The sequence below is a fragment of the Erinaceus europaeus genome, chromosome 1 (assembly GCF_950295315.1).
Source record: "Erinaceus europaeus chromosome 1, mEriEur2.1, whole genome shotgun sequence".
In the NCBI taxonomy this organism is placed as follows: Eukaryota; Metazoa; Chordata; class Mammalia; order Eulipotyphla; family Erinaceidae; genus Erinaceus; species Erinaceus europaeus.
The window spans coordinates 186,927,668-186,943,234 of record NC_080162.1 but is presented as its reverse complement, the minus strand read 5'-3'; the positions used below and the strand labels follow the sequence as shown (position 1 = coordinate 186,943,234).

The following is a 15,567-nucleotide window of genomic DNA, read 5'->3' as shown; positions in this document are numbered from 1 at the left end:
CTGGTAAATAATAATAATAGTAGTAGTAGTAATTGTAAAAATAAAAGTAAAATAAAACCTTCTTTCTTGTGACCTCTTTATTTCACTATGTGTCCCTTAGTTGATCTGAGATAGAATCAACTCTCAGAGCCTATTTTGTTCTAAGCTCTAGTTTAGATGTTGGCATCTGATGTTTCAAGATGAGCCCCCTCCTGACCTTGCTGCCCAAACCTGGTGGCAGAATCAGAAGCCTGCTCTCCTGTGCATCACTTTCTTTTTCATCACTTCATTGCTAATGGACACACTCTTCTCTTTAGCTCTCTAGCTGCAAAGACAATTGAGCAGGGATTCATGCAGTAGCACCTTAAGCAAATGAGGGATGGTGTTTATGAGACTGGCCCTTGTTTTAGAGCTGAATTCATTGGTAATGCTGCCGCCAAAGCTGTGACTTTGTGGAAGGTATTCTTTGCAATCTAGGTTTCCTCATCTATAAAACAGGATGGTAAGTCATGGGTTGGTTTGAAGATCAATTTATGTGTGAAATGTGAGTACTTTAGAGCAGTACCTGGAATTTATGCTCTTTCAGTGTTAGTTTCTCAGCCCCAACACTATTGAGATTTTGGGTCAGCTAATTAACTCTCTGGCTGTTTTCTACATTTTAGAGTGTTCAATGCTATCCTTGGCAAATTGCCATTAGTAGCTCCACAAGTTGTGACAACCAAAAATATCTTCAGAAATTGCCAGCTATCTCCCAGTGAGATACACGAATACATATAATATGTAGTCTGCAAATCGCTGTCCTCCCTAAGGCCTATCCTCTTCTGGAAGTTCTGTTCTCTGATCCTTCTTTCTGTCTTGTTGGATTTGGCTGAGTTGATTCACTGACAGGATATTAAGGTTATTTCTTCCATCCTGGGTGGGAGTCTGAACTTGGTATGATGAAAGCCATGTGAACTACCCCTAGGCAAAATAGCTATCCCAGGGAACCAATCTATAAGATGATCTTGATTCTTCAGTAGAATGAATACAATTTTTTTTTAAAGATATATTTCTTTGTTTTTTATGAGAGCACCTACCTGGGAGTATTTCATTGCAAAGAATTGAACCTGAGACTTTCTACATGCACATTCATTCTGTGCCTTACTGTGGGACTGTCTTCCAACCCCGACAGGGATATTTTGAAAAACTCTATATTCTGATCTTTCTCCAAAAATTTCAGCTTGTGTTCACACAGCAAATATTTAATTTTTTTTCTTTTTCTTTAAGAAAGTTAAGAAAGTCCTTATATCGATTCTTTTTCTGTTTTTATTTCACTGTCTAACCACAGATGGTTTTGCAAAGCTTAAATTGCTTCACTTCTATAAGTGAAATGTAACCATACATTACACTTACAGTAATAGCAGACTTGCTTTTCCATAAACTACTATTTAAAAAATAAGTCAATGAATCTTTTTCCTTGCCTCTCAGAGAACTCTTTTTTTTTTTTTTTAGAAAAAAAAAATTAACTTATTTATTGGCTAGAGATAGAGAAATTGAGAGGGGGAGGGGGAAGTAGAGAGGGAGAGAGATAGCAGAGAATTCTTTAGAGCATGGTGTGTTGTTAAAAATTCCAACGGCTCCTGCTGGGCTAGCTTCACGGCGGGTAACAGAGACAACCAGAGACGTACGACTGAGCAGGGAAGCTGTATTTCTTTATTCAGGAACAACGATTCATAAACTAAACCAAACTATTCACCAAACAGAACTCTGCTGTCTCTTTGCGGCGGCGCAAGCACTCTCTCTAACTCGAACTCTGCAACTCTCTAACTCTGGAACTCTGGCGGGGTTCCTTGGGGCGGGGCCAAGTGGGCCCGCAAAACTAACTGGACTGATCCAATTCTCTTGGTGGGGGGGGGGGAGAACTAGAACAACCCAATGTAAAGCATACAACAGTGTGTGCATATGTCGTAGAGTCAGTGTGGTGTAATGGGTAGTGTCCTGATTCAGTCCACCTGGGTCCATATCAGCACCGCCACCTAAGCTAGATCGCTTCATAGACTTACATTTCAGTTTCTTCTTCATTTTCTCTTAGTAGAGCCCCTGTGAGGGGCAACCAGCTTGACATATGTCAAGCACAGTCTGATTTGTAATTTCGCTTAGCCACTAAATACTAAATATTATTAGGTTGCCGGTTTGATTTTGTTTGGAGGAAAGGGAAATCTTAAAGTCAGACTGTGCAGTATAGCAAGTAAGTACATCAGATTTGGAATCAAATAGATTTGGAGGTCTAGCACTATGATTACCGACTAGTTAGCATTTGCAAGTGATTACGTTTCTAATTTTTGCCTGAGCCCAACAGCTAACATGCAGGTGGGCCAAAGGTATTATCTGGAGAGATGGTGTCAGAGTTGGAAATAGGACTGGAAAACTGGATCTGGGCAGAGAGTAGCTTCCAAATATGGGAAAAGTATATAAATACCATTAACTGTAAGCCCCATTGATTTGATCTGGGGCCCAAATTCAGCACAGGAGCCTGTGTAACCTCTGCATCCCTGTAGGTCTGAGCTCACATTCTGTTGTAATAGCTAAAGAACATGTAGGCTGCACTAATTTCAGGACCCATCTTCCTGGGTGACAGAGTATTTTGATCTAGTCTCCCTTCAGAGAGCGGGGCAGTCTGGGTGAAGGTCCTTTTCCATTCAAAACTTTTTAAAAACTTTATTTCTAGAATGGAAATAGTGACAAGACCATAGGATAAGAGGAGTACAATTCCACACAGTTCCCACCACCAGAGCTCCATATCTCATCCCCTCCCTTGAAAGCTTTCCTATTCTTTATCTCTCTGGGAATATGGGCCCAGGATCATTATGGGGTACAGAAGGTGGAAGGTCTGGCTTCTATAATTTCTTCTCCACTGATCAAAACTTTCAATACATGCTGAAAGGCCTTTCTAGCCATGAGAATTTCTGTACAGAAATCAGCTGATGATCTTCTCAGATCTCTTAGGGTGACTGCTTTTCTCTGGCAGACTTTTTTTCTTCGTCTTTGACCTTTGCCATTTCAGTCATTATGTGTATGCCTCAGTGAACTTAGGTTCGGATTCATTTTTCTTGGAGCTCTTTTGAGCTTCCTGGATCCGAAGGGGGAGGGAGGTCATCTGTCTCCTTTAATGACGAAAATCTCAGCTAATAATTCTTCAGATATGAATTCCACCTTTTTCTCTTTTCTTCTTGCATTTCTATGATGCAAATGGTGTTCCTTTTGATGTCCCATAATTCTTTTTTTAAAGTGACTTAGTATTGATTCACAAAATTACAAGATAACAGGGGTACAACTCCACACCGGTTCCTACCACCAGAGTTTTATATTCCCAACCCCTACATTGTATGTACACAGTTCTCCTAAGGTTGCAGATATGGGTAAACTATTTTTTATAACTATCTGTCTATATTTGTACATATTTGCCCCCTTCCCTTTTTTTTTTTTTTTTTTGCCATGTGCACTTAACCCGCTGCACCACCACCTGACCCCCCTCCCCTTCCCTTTTTTTAAAATCCTGTCTTCTCTTCCTTTCCAGGTCAGACATAACACCTATTACTACATCCAAATATCCCTCTCTTTTTCCCTCTTCTCTCTCTGGGACCTGATAGAGTTGGAGTTCAAAGCTCTCTGGTCGTCTTCCCCCTAGCATTTCTCCCCCACTAGGAGTATGGATCAAATGACTTTTGGGGTGCAGAAGTGTCCCATAATTAAAAAAAATTTCCAATATTTATTTATTTTCCCTTTTGTTGCCCTTGTTATTTTATTGTTGTAGTTATTATTGTTCTTGATGTTATTGTTGTTGAATAGGACAGAGAGAAATGGAGAGAGGAGGGGAAGACTGAGAAGGGGAGAGAAAGACACCTGCAGACCTGCTTCACCGCCTGCGAAGTGTCCCCTGCAGGTGGTGAGCTGGGGGGGCTCTAAACGGATCCTTCTGCTGGTCCTTGCGCTTTGTACCACGTGCGCTTAACCAGCTGCGCTACCGCCTGACCTCCCGAAAGTCATTTTATGTAACTGCTCAGCCACCTTTCCTGCCCTTGCAGTGCTACTTTCTATTCACTGCAATTGCCATCTGGTTTATAGCTTTTGCAGACACTCCCCCATCCTAGGTCCTTTTCCATTGTCATATACCAGGATACCAGAGTCCCTCCATCCTACCCCAACCCGTCCCCTCCTTCCCCAGAGTCTTTTACTTTGGTGCAATACACCATACCAGTCCAAGTTGTGCCTCTGTTTTCCCTTACTGCCCTTGCCTCTTACGTTCTAGCTATGAGTGAGATCATTTAGGATTCATCCTTCTCTTTCTAGCTTATCTCATTCAGCATGTTACCTTCAAGTTTTGTCCAAGATATGGTAAAGGAGTTAACTTTATCATTTTTAACAGTTGTGTAGTATTTCGTTGTGTATATGTACCACAGCTATTTTTAGCATCTTGTCTGTTGTTAAGCATCTGGGTTGCTTCTAAGTTTAATAGCTCCATTTTCTATACTAGGAACCTAGGGCGTAGGTCATTAAAACCTTGTCCAAGGACTTGAAGTAGAGAGTATAGCATTTTGTCCTCACAAGAGTGGTGTGATGGGTAGCCAAGAGAGCTCAACTATCAGGTGAGTTTATAGGTTAGAGACACTGCACTACTTGAAAGTCTTATGTCACTGGGTGACGCTCCATGAATGATTGAGCAATGCTGTGGTGTCTCTTCCTTTCTCTCTGAAATGAAGATAATGAAAGAGAAGAAAATCAGCCCAGAAATGGTGACGACACATGTGAGGCCTCAGTGCATGAGTTGTATAAGAGAGAGGATTTGCCAACAGGCATGACTTTAGAGAAACAACTACCAGGGAGGGGAAAATAGCATAGTGGTTCTGCTTGAAACTCTCATGCCTGAGGCTCTGAAGTCCCAGGTTCAAACCCCTGAACTACCACAAGCCAGAGCTGAGCAGTGCTCTGGTAAACAAACAAAACCACACAACATTGCCTAAGAGGGAACAGAATGAAAAATATTCTCGGTGGGGGTTAACAGTATAATAGTTATGCAAAGAGACTCTCATGCCTGAGGCTCCAAAGTCCCAGGTTCAATCCCCCACAACACCATAAATCAGAACTGAATAGTACTCAGTAGACACCACAGCATTGCTCAATCATTCATAGAGTTGCCCAGTGACATAAGACTTTCAAGGAGTACAAGAGAGAGAGAAGAGAGAAAATTCTAATTAATATCTTCTGTCTCCATACTGCCACTATTAAGTGCCCAGTCACAACACTGACAGTAGCTGTTGATAGATTTGTCTTTGTAAAGAGGAAGACCATATTGCTTGATAACTTTATATGCTTTCTAGCCCTATGGCCTGGACCGTTTGTCAGGGGTCCATTGAGCAATGGATAGTTGAGAATGCGGCAGTTATCCACAGGACTAGTGCTCTCTGCTACCTGATGATTGAGGAGAGCCTCTGCAGCGGCTGATCTCTAATGGGCACTTATTTATGTGGAAAACATTTTTTCCTCACATTCTCTGCTGCTCTGAAATATGCCTTCATATACCTCTCTGTTGTTGTTTAAAAGCTTTATTTCTTCATTTAATATGAGAACCAGAGGTCCACCCTGGAACATTTGCCGGAGATCTCATTCGTCAGAGTCCTGCACTGATTCTGCTGAACCTCCTCCCTGGCCCCTCCTTTGTACATTTCTACAAACCTCACTCCATCCCTGCCCTCCTACCCCGCCCCCCCCCCACATACTCTCTCAGTGAACTTAACTTCATTATTCTTTCCAAGTCCCTGACCAGAATTAGCCACTACCCACAACACAAGGACTTAACACATAAATATTTACACACCTCAGACATACAACTCTGCTAACATGCAGGGGCCACCATGATTACTGCTTAGGATTCGACTCACTGGGAAGGTTCTCCTTCAACACCATTAGAACATTTCTGAAGAGAAATGCATCCTTTCACTTCTGGCTAGTGCCAGCACATAATGCTTGGCTACTCATGCTTTTTCCTTTTCCCACTAGCTGTCAAAGGCTTCTCCTGTGTGAATATGGGTTTAAAGAAGGAAGGAAGACGTATAAGAAAGTCTCCTGTTCCTGAAGTTGACTTGTGCCTTCCATACCTGTTAGGCCTGGTCTTGGGTGTGTGATGCCAATGGAATGCTTCTATGTAGCTCAACTTTATGGCTCAGTGGGTCAGATAATATTTTGTCCATTGTGGACAGTTCTTGATATATTAGCCTTGATTTCCCACAGATAGGTACCCAGTCTTTACCTGGTCTTAGTAGCTAGCTATGAACCAAATGAATAATAGTTGTTGATAAAACCTAAAGGTTGTACTACTCTCATTCTTCTCTTGGCAATCATCAGAGGCTCCTCATCCCATCCTTATTTGTCATGCCATTTCCAGTATCCTGGCTATGGTGTGGTATAAGTCTAAGCGTTGGGACCACATTTATTGCCATAGAACCTTCTTTTGGACCAGGCCGCAATAAAAACTGGCAATCTTATGGTTTATCCATAAGGATGAGTCAGAGCAGCATGAAATCTGTCAATTGTTTTTGCCTCTGTCACAGTATAACATGAAGCTGTTTCTCTCACTGTAAAGGAGATCTTCCTGCCTCAGACCTCTGGAACAACAGAAACTGTCAGTTGGTGGATCCTAAAACTTCCACAGAGTTTATCTTCATTCCTCTCACTTATATGTGTTTTAGAAATTTACTTTTGTGTTTGGTGATATATAGTGGTTCAGTTTCATTCTTCTGCATGTCTCAACCCCATTTTTCCAATACAATTTGTTGAAGAGATTCTACTTTTCTCATTTAATATTCTGGGCACCTTTGTCAAAGATTACATGTCCATAGGTGTGGGAGATTATGTGTGTTTTGGAACGCCGTCCCAGATGCTTGCTATTTCTTGTCTACCTGGTTCAGTTAACAGTGTGATGGTCCACTGTGCTGATCTATAAAGTACTGAGACTGTTGAAGTCCCTCCAGGCTGCATTATGCCATTGCAGACATAACCGTCCAGTGAGATAATGCTGTTCTGCTGCCATTTCTTCCAAACTTTCTCGTTCTTACTGATCATGATAGGGACAAAAACACTTGCCATGCCAGTAGTTCTTTACCGTTTATCAGGGGTGATGCTATTTTTCTCCAGCAAAAACCACCACAGGTGGAAAACCAGCTGTGATTTAATTCAATGGCATCACCACCTTATTAAATTGATGGTGATCTGCTTTTTTAAATTTTTTATTATATTTTTTTACTTATTGGATACAGACAGACAGAAATCGAGAGGGAAGGCGGTGAGAGAGACCTGCCGCACTACTTCACCACTTGCAAAGCTTTCCCACTGCAGGTGGGAAGATCGAGGAGGGCTTGAACCCTGGGCCTTGCACACTGTATTATGTGCGCTCAGCCAGGTGGGCCACCACCCTTGATGGTGATCTGTGGTCATGTATGTTCCATGATCCTTCTGGTCTTGATCCAGGTAATGTTGAAAGTTAGATGGAGACACAATAGGAATTAACACCCATGTACCTTTTAAATATTTGGTCATAGTAATGATTTCTGAGTCTCTCCTAGGGCTATGGTGTAGATTTTGTTTACTTTCTTGTTGAGGAGAAAACCAGGGGCTTCACTGTGGTTCTTTCTTTCTTAGTAACTATTATGACACGAGGCAGGGAGCCAATGTGGGAATTTGATGAACAAGTTAGTATCTGTTTCTACTAAAATTCTACACCTAAGAAAATAACCACAGGATGGATGGGTCCACTGTAAGATCACAGGGCTGATTTCCTGTCTCACCTCTCCTTAGATTGAGATGGAAACTCTTATAGTTTGAGTCTCCAGAGGTAAATGTCAGTTCAGGGCTAGTGTCCAGTAGCAGAAGGGCTGCATTTCCTGTTCAACAACAGGAAGTCACCTTTTTGAATGGCTCTAGGTTCTTCTGGAGAAAGACACTGAGAAAAACGGATGGGCTGTATCTGGCCCCGTATTTTTTTACTAGGGTACTACTGCTCAGCTCTGGTTTATGGTGGTGTGGGGGGATTGAACCTGGAACTTCAGGACCTCAGGCAGGAACATCTTTTGCATAAATACTATGTTATCTCCTTCACAAAGGTCTAACATTCCTTGAGTGTACATCCATATAGGCTCCTCAGATTCTTGCTGCTAAAAATTGTAGAGATTGTGCAATTTTTTTTTTCCAAAACCAATCTTCCCAAAGTATACTTTCAACTTTCCTTCTGGTCTCTTGGGCTCTAACTCCAACTATGGGCAGTGGGAGTAGGTAGTGAGGAGAAATGGCACCTGCTTGTGAAACAGATTTATGAGAGGAGGGTGGAGGGTAGATAGCATAATGGTTATGCAAACAGACTTTCATGCCTGAGGCCCCAGAGTTCCAGGTTCAGTCCCTTGCACCACCATAAGCCAGAGCTGAAGAGTGCTCTGGTAATACATATGGGAAAAAGTTTTATGAGAGGACTGAGAGTTTTGTTTACTTTTATTAAAGACAGGGACCAAAGCACTGCTCAACTCTGGCTTGTATGTGATATCAGTGACTGACCCTCATATTGACCTCTGGGATTTCATTTTGCTTATTTCCCCAACCCAAGTTCAGCCTTTCTAGGTTCATTTGTATCTACCCAAAGTACCTGCATCTGTGACTTGGAATTATTCTCCTTTCCATTCAGTGCCTTTATTAACATAAGGTTATTATTATTAGGGGCTGCACGGCTGCATGTTTAATTGACTCTCCAGCCCTTATCCTCAAACCCTGAGTTTGACCCATAGTGCCATCAGCTTAGTAACTGTTAAAGAAAAGGGGTCCTTTATAACAGCCATCAGTTTTCCCACCCATCTGTTGGGAAGTTCACAGCTTTCCATTTGTTGTTTGCTTTGTGCATGTTCTTAACAATAGCTAGGAACAGCCCCAGCCCATGTCACAGCCTTGGAAGTCTTCATTTTCATCGTTCACTTCACTTGGACTTCTAGCACCTTATCCACCATCTGTGACACCATAAGAGGAAATTGGAGCGGTCCGGGAGGTGGCGCAGTGGATAAAATGTTGGTCTCTCAAGCCTGAGGTCCTGAATTCAATCCCCGGCAGTACATGTATCAGAGTGATGTCTGGTTCTTTCTCTCTCTCTCTCTCTCTCCCTCCTATATCTCTCATTAATAAATAAATAATGTCAGTTTGCATCCTGGGGGAGAGAGAAGAAACCAGGAATTTGTGGTGGTTTGGGAATGCAAATCTTTATTCACTCGGATGCCCCAGAGTGGGTGAGAGCACAGTGGTTCAGGCCACGTGGAGCTAGCAAAATGGCCGCCTCCCGCTATGCCCAACAGCCCTTCTCCAGATATAGTCACGGAAGAGAGAAGAGCAAAAAGAGCTAAAGCTGAAATGTGAGCGGCTTTTATGGAAGAATTCCAGAAGTGGCAAGTCGGGATGGGATTGGCTAGGAAAGGGGGTAGAGAGAGGTAAAGGGCATGTTGGGAAGGTGGAAGCATCATTAGCAACTGTTGCAATGGTTTTAATTGAATTAGCAATACCCTGAGGGGATAACGTGGTGGAGATCTGTAAATAATGCTTGCGTGGAAATATAGTTGTTTGTGGGCACTGCCAATGTTTGACCACATCTGCACAATTTCCCAACAAAATAAAATTAAAAAAAGAGGAAATTGGAATGACATTATTGCCAGATTGTCAGTTTCCAAACAGCTTTCTCCATAGGATGGTCATCAGTGCCTTCATCAAACATGACTCCCATTTTTAAAGGTCTCTTTTTTCTTCTTTTAAAAAGAATTTATTTATTTATTCATGAGAAAGATAGGAGAGAGAGAAAGAACCAGACATCACTCTGGTACATGTGCTGCCAGGGACTGAAGTCAGGACCTCATGCTTCAGAGTCCAGTGATTTATCCACTGTACCACCTCCTGGACCACAAGGGTCTGCTTCTCAAGGTCATTTTTGGTACTAATTACTGTGTCAGCCCCATGGAACACTGAAAAGTATCTAACAAAGGGACTATTTTACTAAACTGCTGTGGTCAGGGTAAGAGAACCACCGGGCCACAGGGAAGCACTTCTACTAACAGAGTTTGGAAGCCCTTACTACTCTAAAACTTTTAGCTATTTCTGTGGAGAGGAGCCACTTGGTAAGAACTGTGGCCATAGACATTTTTGCATGCCAGAAAGGGAGCAGGAGTAAGAAATAGATTAGCAGGGAGTCGGGTGGTAGCTCAGCAGGTTAAGCGCACATGGTGCAAAGCACAAGGGCCAGAGTAAAGATCCCGGTTCGAGCCCCCCGGCTCCCCACCTGCAGGGGAGTCACTTCACAAGTGAAGTGAAGCAGGTCCGCAGGTGTTTATCTTTCTCTCCTCCTGTCTGTCTTCCCCTCCTCTCTCCATTTCTCTCTGTCCTATCCAACAACAACAGTTATGACAACAATAACAACTACAACAAGCACAACAACAAGGGCAACAAAATGGGGGAAAAAATAGCCTCCAGGAGCAGTGGATTCATAGTGCAGGCACCAAGCCCAGCAATAACCCTGGAGGCAAAAAAAAAAGAAATAGATGAACATCTCACTCCTCCTGCCACTCAGTTTTTTGCTGATGCTTCTCACTGACTGAGGTCCACCTGAAGTCACAAGCAAGAAGAAAGGGCAAGAGATGGACCTTAGAAGTCCGCCATAGAGTCAGCGTTTCAGACTGTTAGAGCATGGATGAAGACTGGTGTTGGGATCAGAAGATAAAGTACCTGCCTTATCATGTGTGGGATTCTGGGTTCAGTCCCTGGGGCTATAAAGAGCACCATGACAGCATTAAGGAACCACTGTGGATGGTACAGTGGTACTGTAATGTGTCTCTCTGCCCTAGTCGCTCCCCTCCTGTCCATTATATTCAGGAGAAAGAAATACTAGGTTTCAAATCCTGGAATGGCAAATTATTTAACCTCTATGTATCTCACTTACCACATTTGTAAAATAGAGGTAAATTCCCACTAGGAATTTACCTCTATTTACCATTCAGCTAGGATGCCAAGCTGAAGCAAGTACCACCTGTTTATTGTTTTCTAAGGATTAATTTGTTTATTTGAGAATGAACCAGAGCCATACTCCACACTCTGGTGTGTGGGATGCTGGGTATTGAACTCAGGCCCTTATGCTTGAAAGTCCAGTACTTCATCCACTGTACCACCTTCCAGGCCCACACCAATTTTAAACCACATTTTAAAAAGCCCTGCTGGAGCTGAGTGATGGCACACCTGGTTGAGCACACGTGTAAAAAGTCCTGCTATGAATTCATTACCTCTGAATGCCTGGGGGTGAGAATTAGCCGTTAGTTCCCAGAATTTTTTTAGTAGTGAGGAAGGCAAAATGGGACGCAAGTTATTTGAGGCTTAGCATTTGATAGGGACATAATAGAAGCTAAATGTCTGACTTGGACCGAGACTTGTTAAAAGCAAATTCGTTTCAGAATAAGCATCAGATGAGTCATTTGAACAAGGAATGGTAAATCATGGTGTTTTAAACTTCTTCTTGCTTAATGCTGTACTTACTAACACCAGAGAGCTAGAGGCAGGTAGGTAGGTATATATATGGGTAGCATCAGAGCATCACTCTGGCACATAAGATGCTGGGCCTCATGTTTCCCAGTTCAGCCCCCTACACAATGCCACCTCCTTGACCAAAAGTAAAGCATTTTTCCCTCTTACCTTTTCTATTTGAGCTACTTAAGGTAAGTCCTACTGCTTTAATAAGTGTCAATGGGTAATTTTTTATTTATTTTTTGAAGATTTTATTTATTCATGAAGAATAATAGGCAGAGAGAGAGGAAGAACCAGACATCACTCTGGTACATGTGCTGCCAAGGATTGAACTCCAGACCTCACACTTGAGAGCCCAATACTTTATTCACTGTGCCACCTCCTGGACCACTTGTTTTATTTTTTAACTGAAACACTGCTCAGCTCTGCCTTGTGCTGGTGCTGGGGATTGAACCTAGGACTTCAGAGCCTCAGGCATGAATGTCCTTTGCGTAACCATCGCTCTCTTCCCCCACCTCCCAAACTTGTTTTACTAACCAGTTTTTTGTGTTTGTTTGTTTTGTTTCCTGTTAAGGTCTCACGATGGGATTTGAACGTCCCTGCAGGAGAGCTTCTGTTTTGGGATAGCTCATTGTATTTGTCCTCTGCTGTTTTTCGGATTCTTGTTTTTTTTTTTTTGTTTTGTTTTTTTGTTTTTTTTTTGGTGTCCTTTTGAAGCAATAACTCCAAAGAGAATATATCATGGACTACAAGGAAAGCTGCCCAAGTGTAAGCATTCCCAGCTCTGATGAACACAGAGAGAAAAAGAAGAGGTTTACTGTAAGTATGAACTTTAAACAAAAAGAAAGGGGGGGAAGAATGAATATTGAGTTTTTTTCCATTTCTACTGTTGCTTTTCCCTAACCTAGAACATACCCAGGTTTTGCTTATCTTTCCAACAGTATATCTCCCTAGTGTTCCCTTTGTACTGCTAATAGAATAGTTTCTAAAAATCCTACAGACTGTTGGCTATTAAGCTATTCTCTTGGTAAAGTCTATGAAACTGTTTGATGGACTCAGCAGGAAATGTCCATCCGTATACTGGGGCCTCTGCCACCCACATATAATTTTGTATGCTCTGTAGAGGCTCTGAAGTCATTGATGCCATGTTAACTACCACTGTTTTGAATTCCCACAGTTTTATTTTATGGCATTTATAATTTTATTTCATTTATCAATGAGAGGAAGGAGAGAAAGATAACCAGAGTATCACTTTAGTGTATGACTTGAACTCATGCTTAAGAGTCCAACACTTTATCCATTGCAACGCCTCCTGGGCTTTGCTTGTTTTTCATTATAGTATCTGCTCTGTGGCTTCTGGAGGAAAAGCACGATTGCTCTTTACTGAATTGTCATGTCAGTGACGACTATTAAAGAATAGTCACTTTTCTAATTAGGGTAAAAAAGTATTTGTTATATTTATTTGTTAGTCCTGTTAATATATACAATGATCTCCTGTCCTCCCCCTAAAAAAATGTCATTTTTCAAAAATATTTATTTTATTTATTTATTCCCTTTTGTTGCCCTTGTTGTTTTATTGTTGTAGTTATTATTGTTGTTGTCGTTGTTGGATAGGACAGAGAGAAATGGAGAGAGGAGGGGAAGACAAAGAGGAGAGAAAGATAGACACCTGCAGACCTGCTTCACCGCCTGTGAAGCGACTCCCCTGCAGGTGGGGAGCCGGGGTTCGAACCGGGATCCTTATGCCGGTCCTTGTGCTTTGCGCCACCTGCGCTTAACCCACTGCGCTACAGTCCAACTCCCCATTTATCTTTCTTGTAAGTCCATTCACTGATTAGTGTGCAGAAGTTCTTTTAATCCAATTCTGTTTAACTGTTTGGGCTGAAATGCAGTTAGTTTTTTTGTTTATTTTACTTTATTTTATTTTAATGTGAGAGAAAGACCAGAATGCTGCTGAGTTCTGGCTAGGGATTGAAGCTGGGACCTTGGGACCTCAGGCATAAGTCTTTTACATAAATATTATTCTGTCTCCTTAGCCTTATAAGCAGTTCTTTTAGAAAAAAAAAAAGTGCAAAGGCTGTAGTAATTCTCTCTCTGTCTTATGTGAGTACACCTTTTCCAGCTTGTCATCATAGTTTATGGGAGTAGAGAAATGGAGTTGATGACTGAGCCCATGGGAGCCCGGTGAAGGTTCTTACATTGCTCACATCAGCAGTTGATGAAATTAGCCTGTGGTTTGCTTTATTTGCTCGATTAGGCCCGCCCCCAGCAACTCACTGGTTGCTCAGCTCCACCCTAACTAACTCTCCATGTCTGTACAGCCCACCAAGTCGCAGAACATTCCTTTCACCTACTCTTTTTTTATTTTTATTTTTATTTCCTTTTGTTGCCCTTCACCTACTCTTAACTCAGTATACCCTGACCCTTGACTAGGCCCCTAACAGGTAAATCCCATAACAAGGGACTTTCAATCTAGAGTTCTTTTCATATTACAGGTAAAATTCTGTGGCCACCTGAGGGGCTGGGTTGTGGCGCACTTGGTTGAGGACATGCTATAGTGCACAAGGAAGGACCCAGGTTTGAGCCCCCGTCCCCGCCTACAGGGGGAAAGCTTCATGAGAGGGAAGCAGTGTTGTAGGTGTTTCCTCTCTGTTTCCCCCTTCCCCTCTGGATATCTATCAAATAAAGATAATTAAAAAAAAAAAAAGCACTGTTGAACTCTTTCTTGTGGTGTGGGGGATTGAAGGACTTTGGAGCTTCAGGCATGAGAGTCTTATTTATTTATTTAATTAATTTATTCATTCCCTTTTGTTGCCATTGTTGTCTTATTGTTGTAGTTATTATTGTTGTTGTTGATATTGGATAGGCATCCCGTGAGTACCCATTCATTGGGGAAACTGACGATCCTTCCTAGCCGACTGAATCCACATGGATCCCAGTCACTTTCTTTCTTTTTTTTTTTTTTTTAATTTTTTTTATTTAAGAAAGGATTAATTAACAACCCAGTCACTTTCAAAGCCATTAACTGGCTACGGAAGAAGGGCAAACGCTAGAAGAAGAAGGACAGAGAGAAATGGAGAGAGGAGGGGAAGACAGAGGGGGGAGACCCACTTCACTGCCTGTGAAGGAACCCCCCTGTAGGTGGGGGAGCCAGGGGCTCAAACCAGGATCCTTAAGCTGGGCCCTTGTGCTTTGTGCCACCTGTGCTTAACCCACCAAGCTACTGCCCAACTCCCTAGGGAGTCTTTTTGTATAACAATTATGTTATCTCCCCCACCCCACTCTGCTAAGTAACTTAAGTGGTACCTCTGCCCACAAAAATGTGGTTTTCAGGTGGGGCTAGATAGCATAACGATTATGCAAAGAAACTCTCATGCCTGAGGCTCCAAAGTCCCAATTCAGTTCCCACCCTCCTTACCCCCACCACCATCAGCCAGAGATAAACAGTGCTCTGGGGAAAAATGTGATTTTTTTTCTTGAAGTCCTAGACAAGTTCTTGAAAATGATAAACCAATCATCATCATCGTCTTCTCCTCCTCCTTCTTTTTATTGATTTAATAATGATTGACAAATATGTTGGATAAGAAGGCTACAGTTCCCACCATCAGAGTTCTGCATCACATCCCCTCCATGGGGTGCTTTCCTGTCCTTTATTCCTCTGGGAGTGCGGACCCAGGATCATTATGGGGTACAGAAGGTGGAAGGTCTGGCTTCTGTCATTGCTTCTCCACTGGACATGGGTTTTACTTCCAGCCGGTTTCTCAAAGAGGTCCAGGAGGTGGCTCAGTCGCTAAAGTATTGAACTCTCAAATATGAGGACAAGTCAGTCACTGGCATCACATGTGCCAGAGTGAAGGTAAGGTATTCATTCTCTGTGTATGTATCTCTCGCTCATATCAATAAACAAAAGGTTTTACTTACTAATGTGCGAAAGAAAATCAGGCCGTCACTCTGGCACGTGTTATTAGAAATCATACTCATAGCTAGTAACCTTATACTTGATCCACTGCACCTTCTCCCAGG

At 42.3% G+C, this 15,567-nt stretch overlaps 1 protein-coding gene across 12 annotated transcripts in view; it reads left to right on the top strand.

The window, feature by feature from the left end:
* Positions 1–15,567, top strand: part of SGK3 (serum/glucocorticoid regulated kinase family member 3) — a 137,280-nt gene that overhangs the window by 65,665 nt on the left and 56,048 nt on the right. For 9 of the 12 annotated variants that reach the window (XM_060200643.1, XM_060200675.1, XM_060200684.1 and 6 more), the window contains one exon: positions 12,119–12,363. In XM_060200643.1, coding sequence (XP_060056626.1) covers positions 12,286–12,363 — 78 coding nt within the window. In that variant the 5' untranslated portion in view covers positions 12,119–12,285. Of the gene's footprint in view, positions 1–12,118; positions 12,364–15,567 lie in introns of those variants that run through there. The other 3 variants (XM_060200696.1, XM_060200692.1, XM_060200668.1) reach the window with 2 other exon arrangements.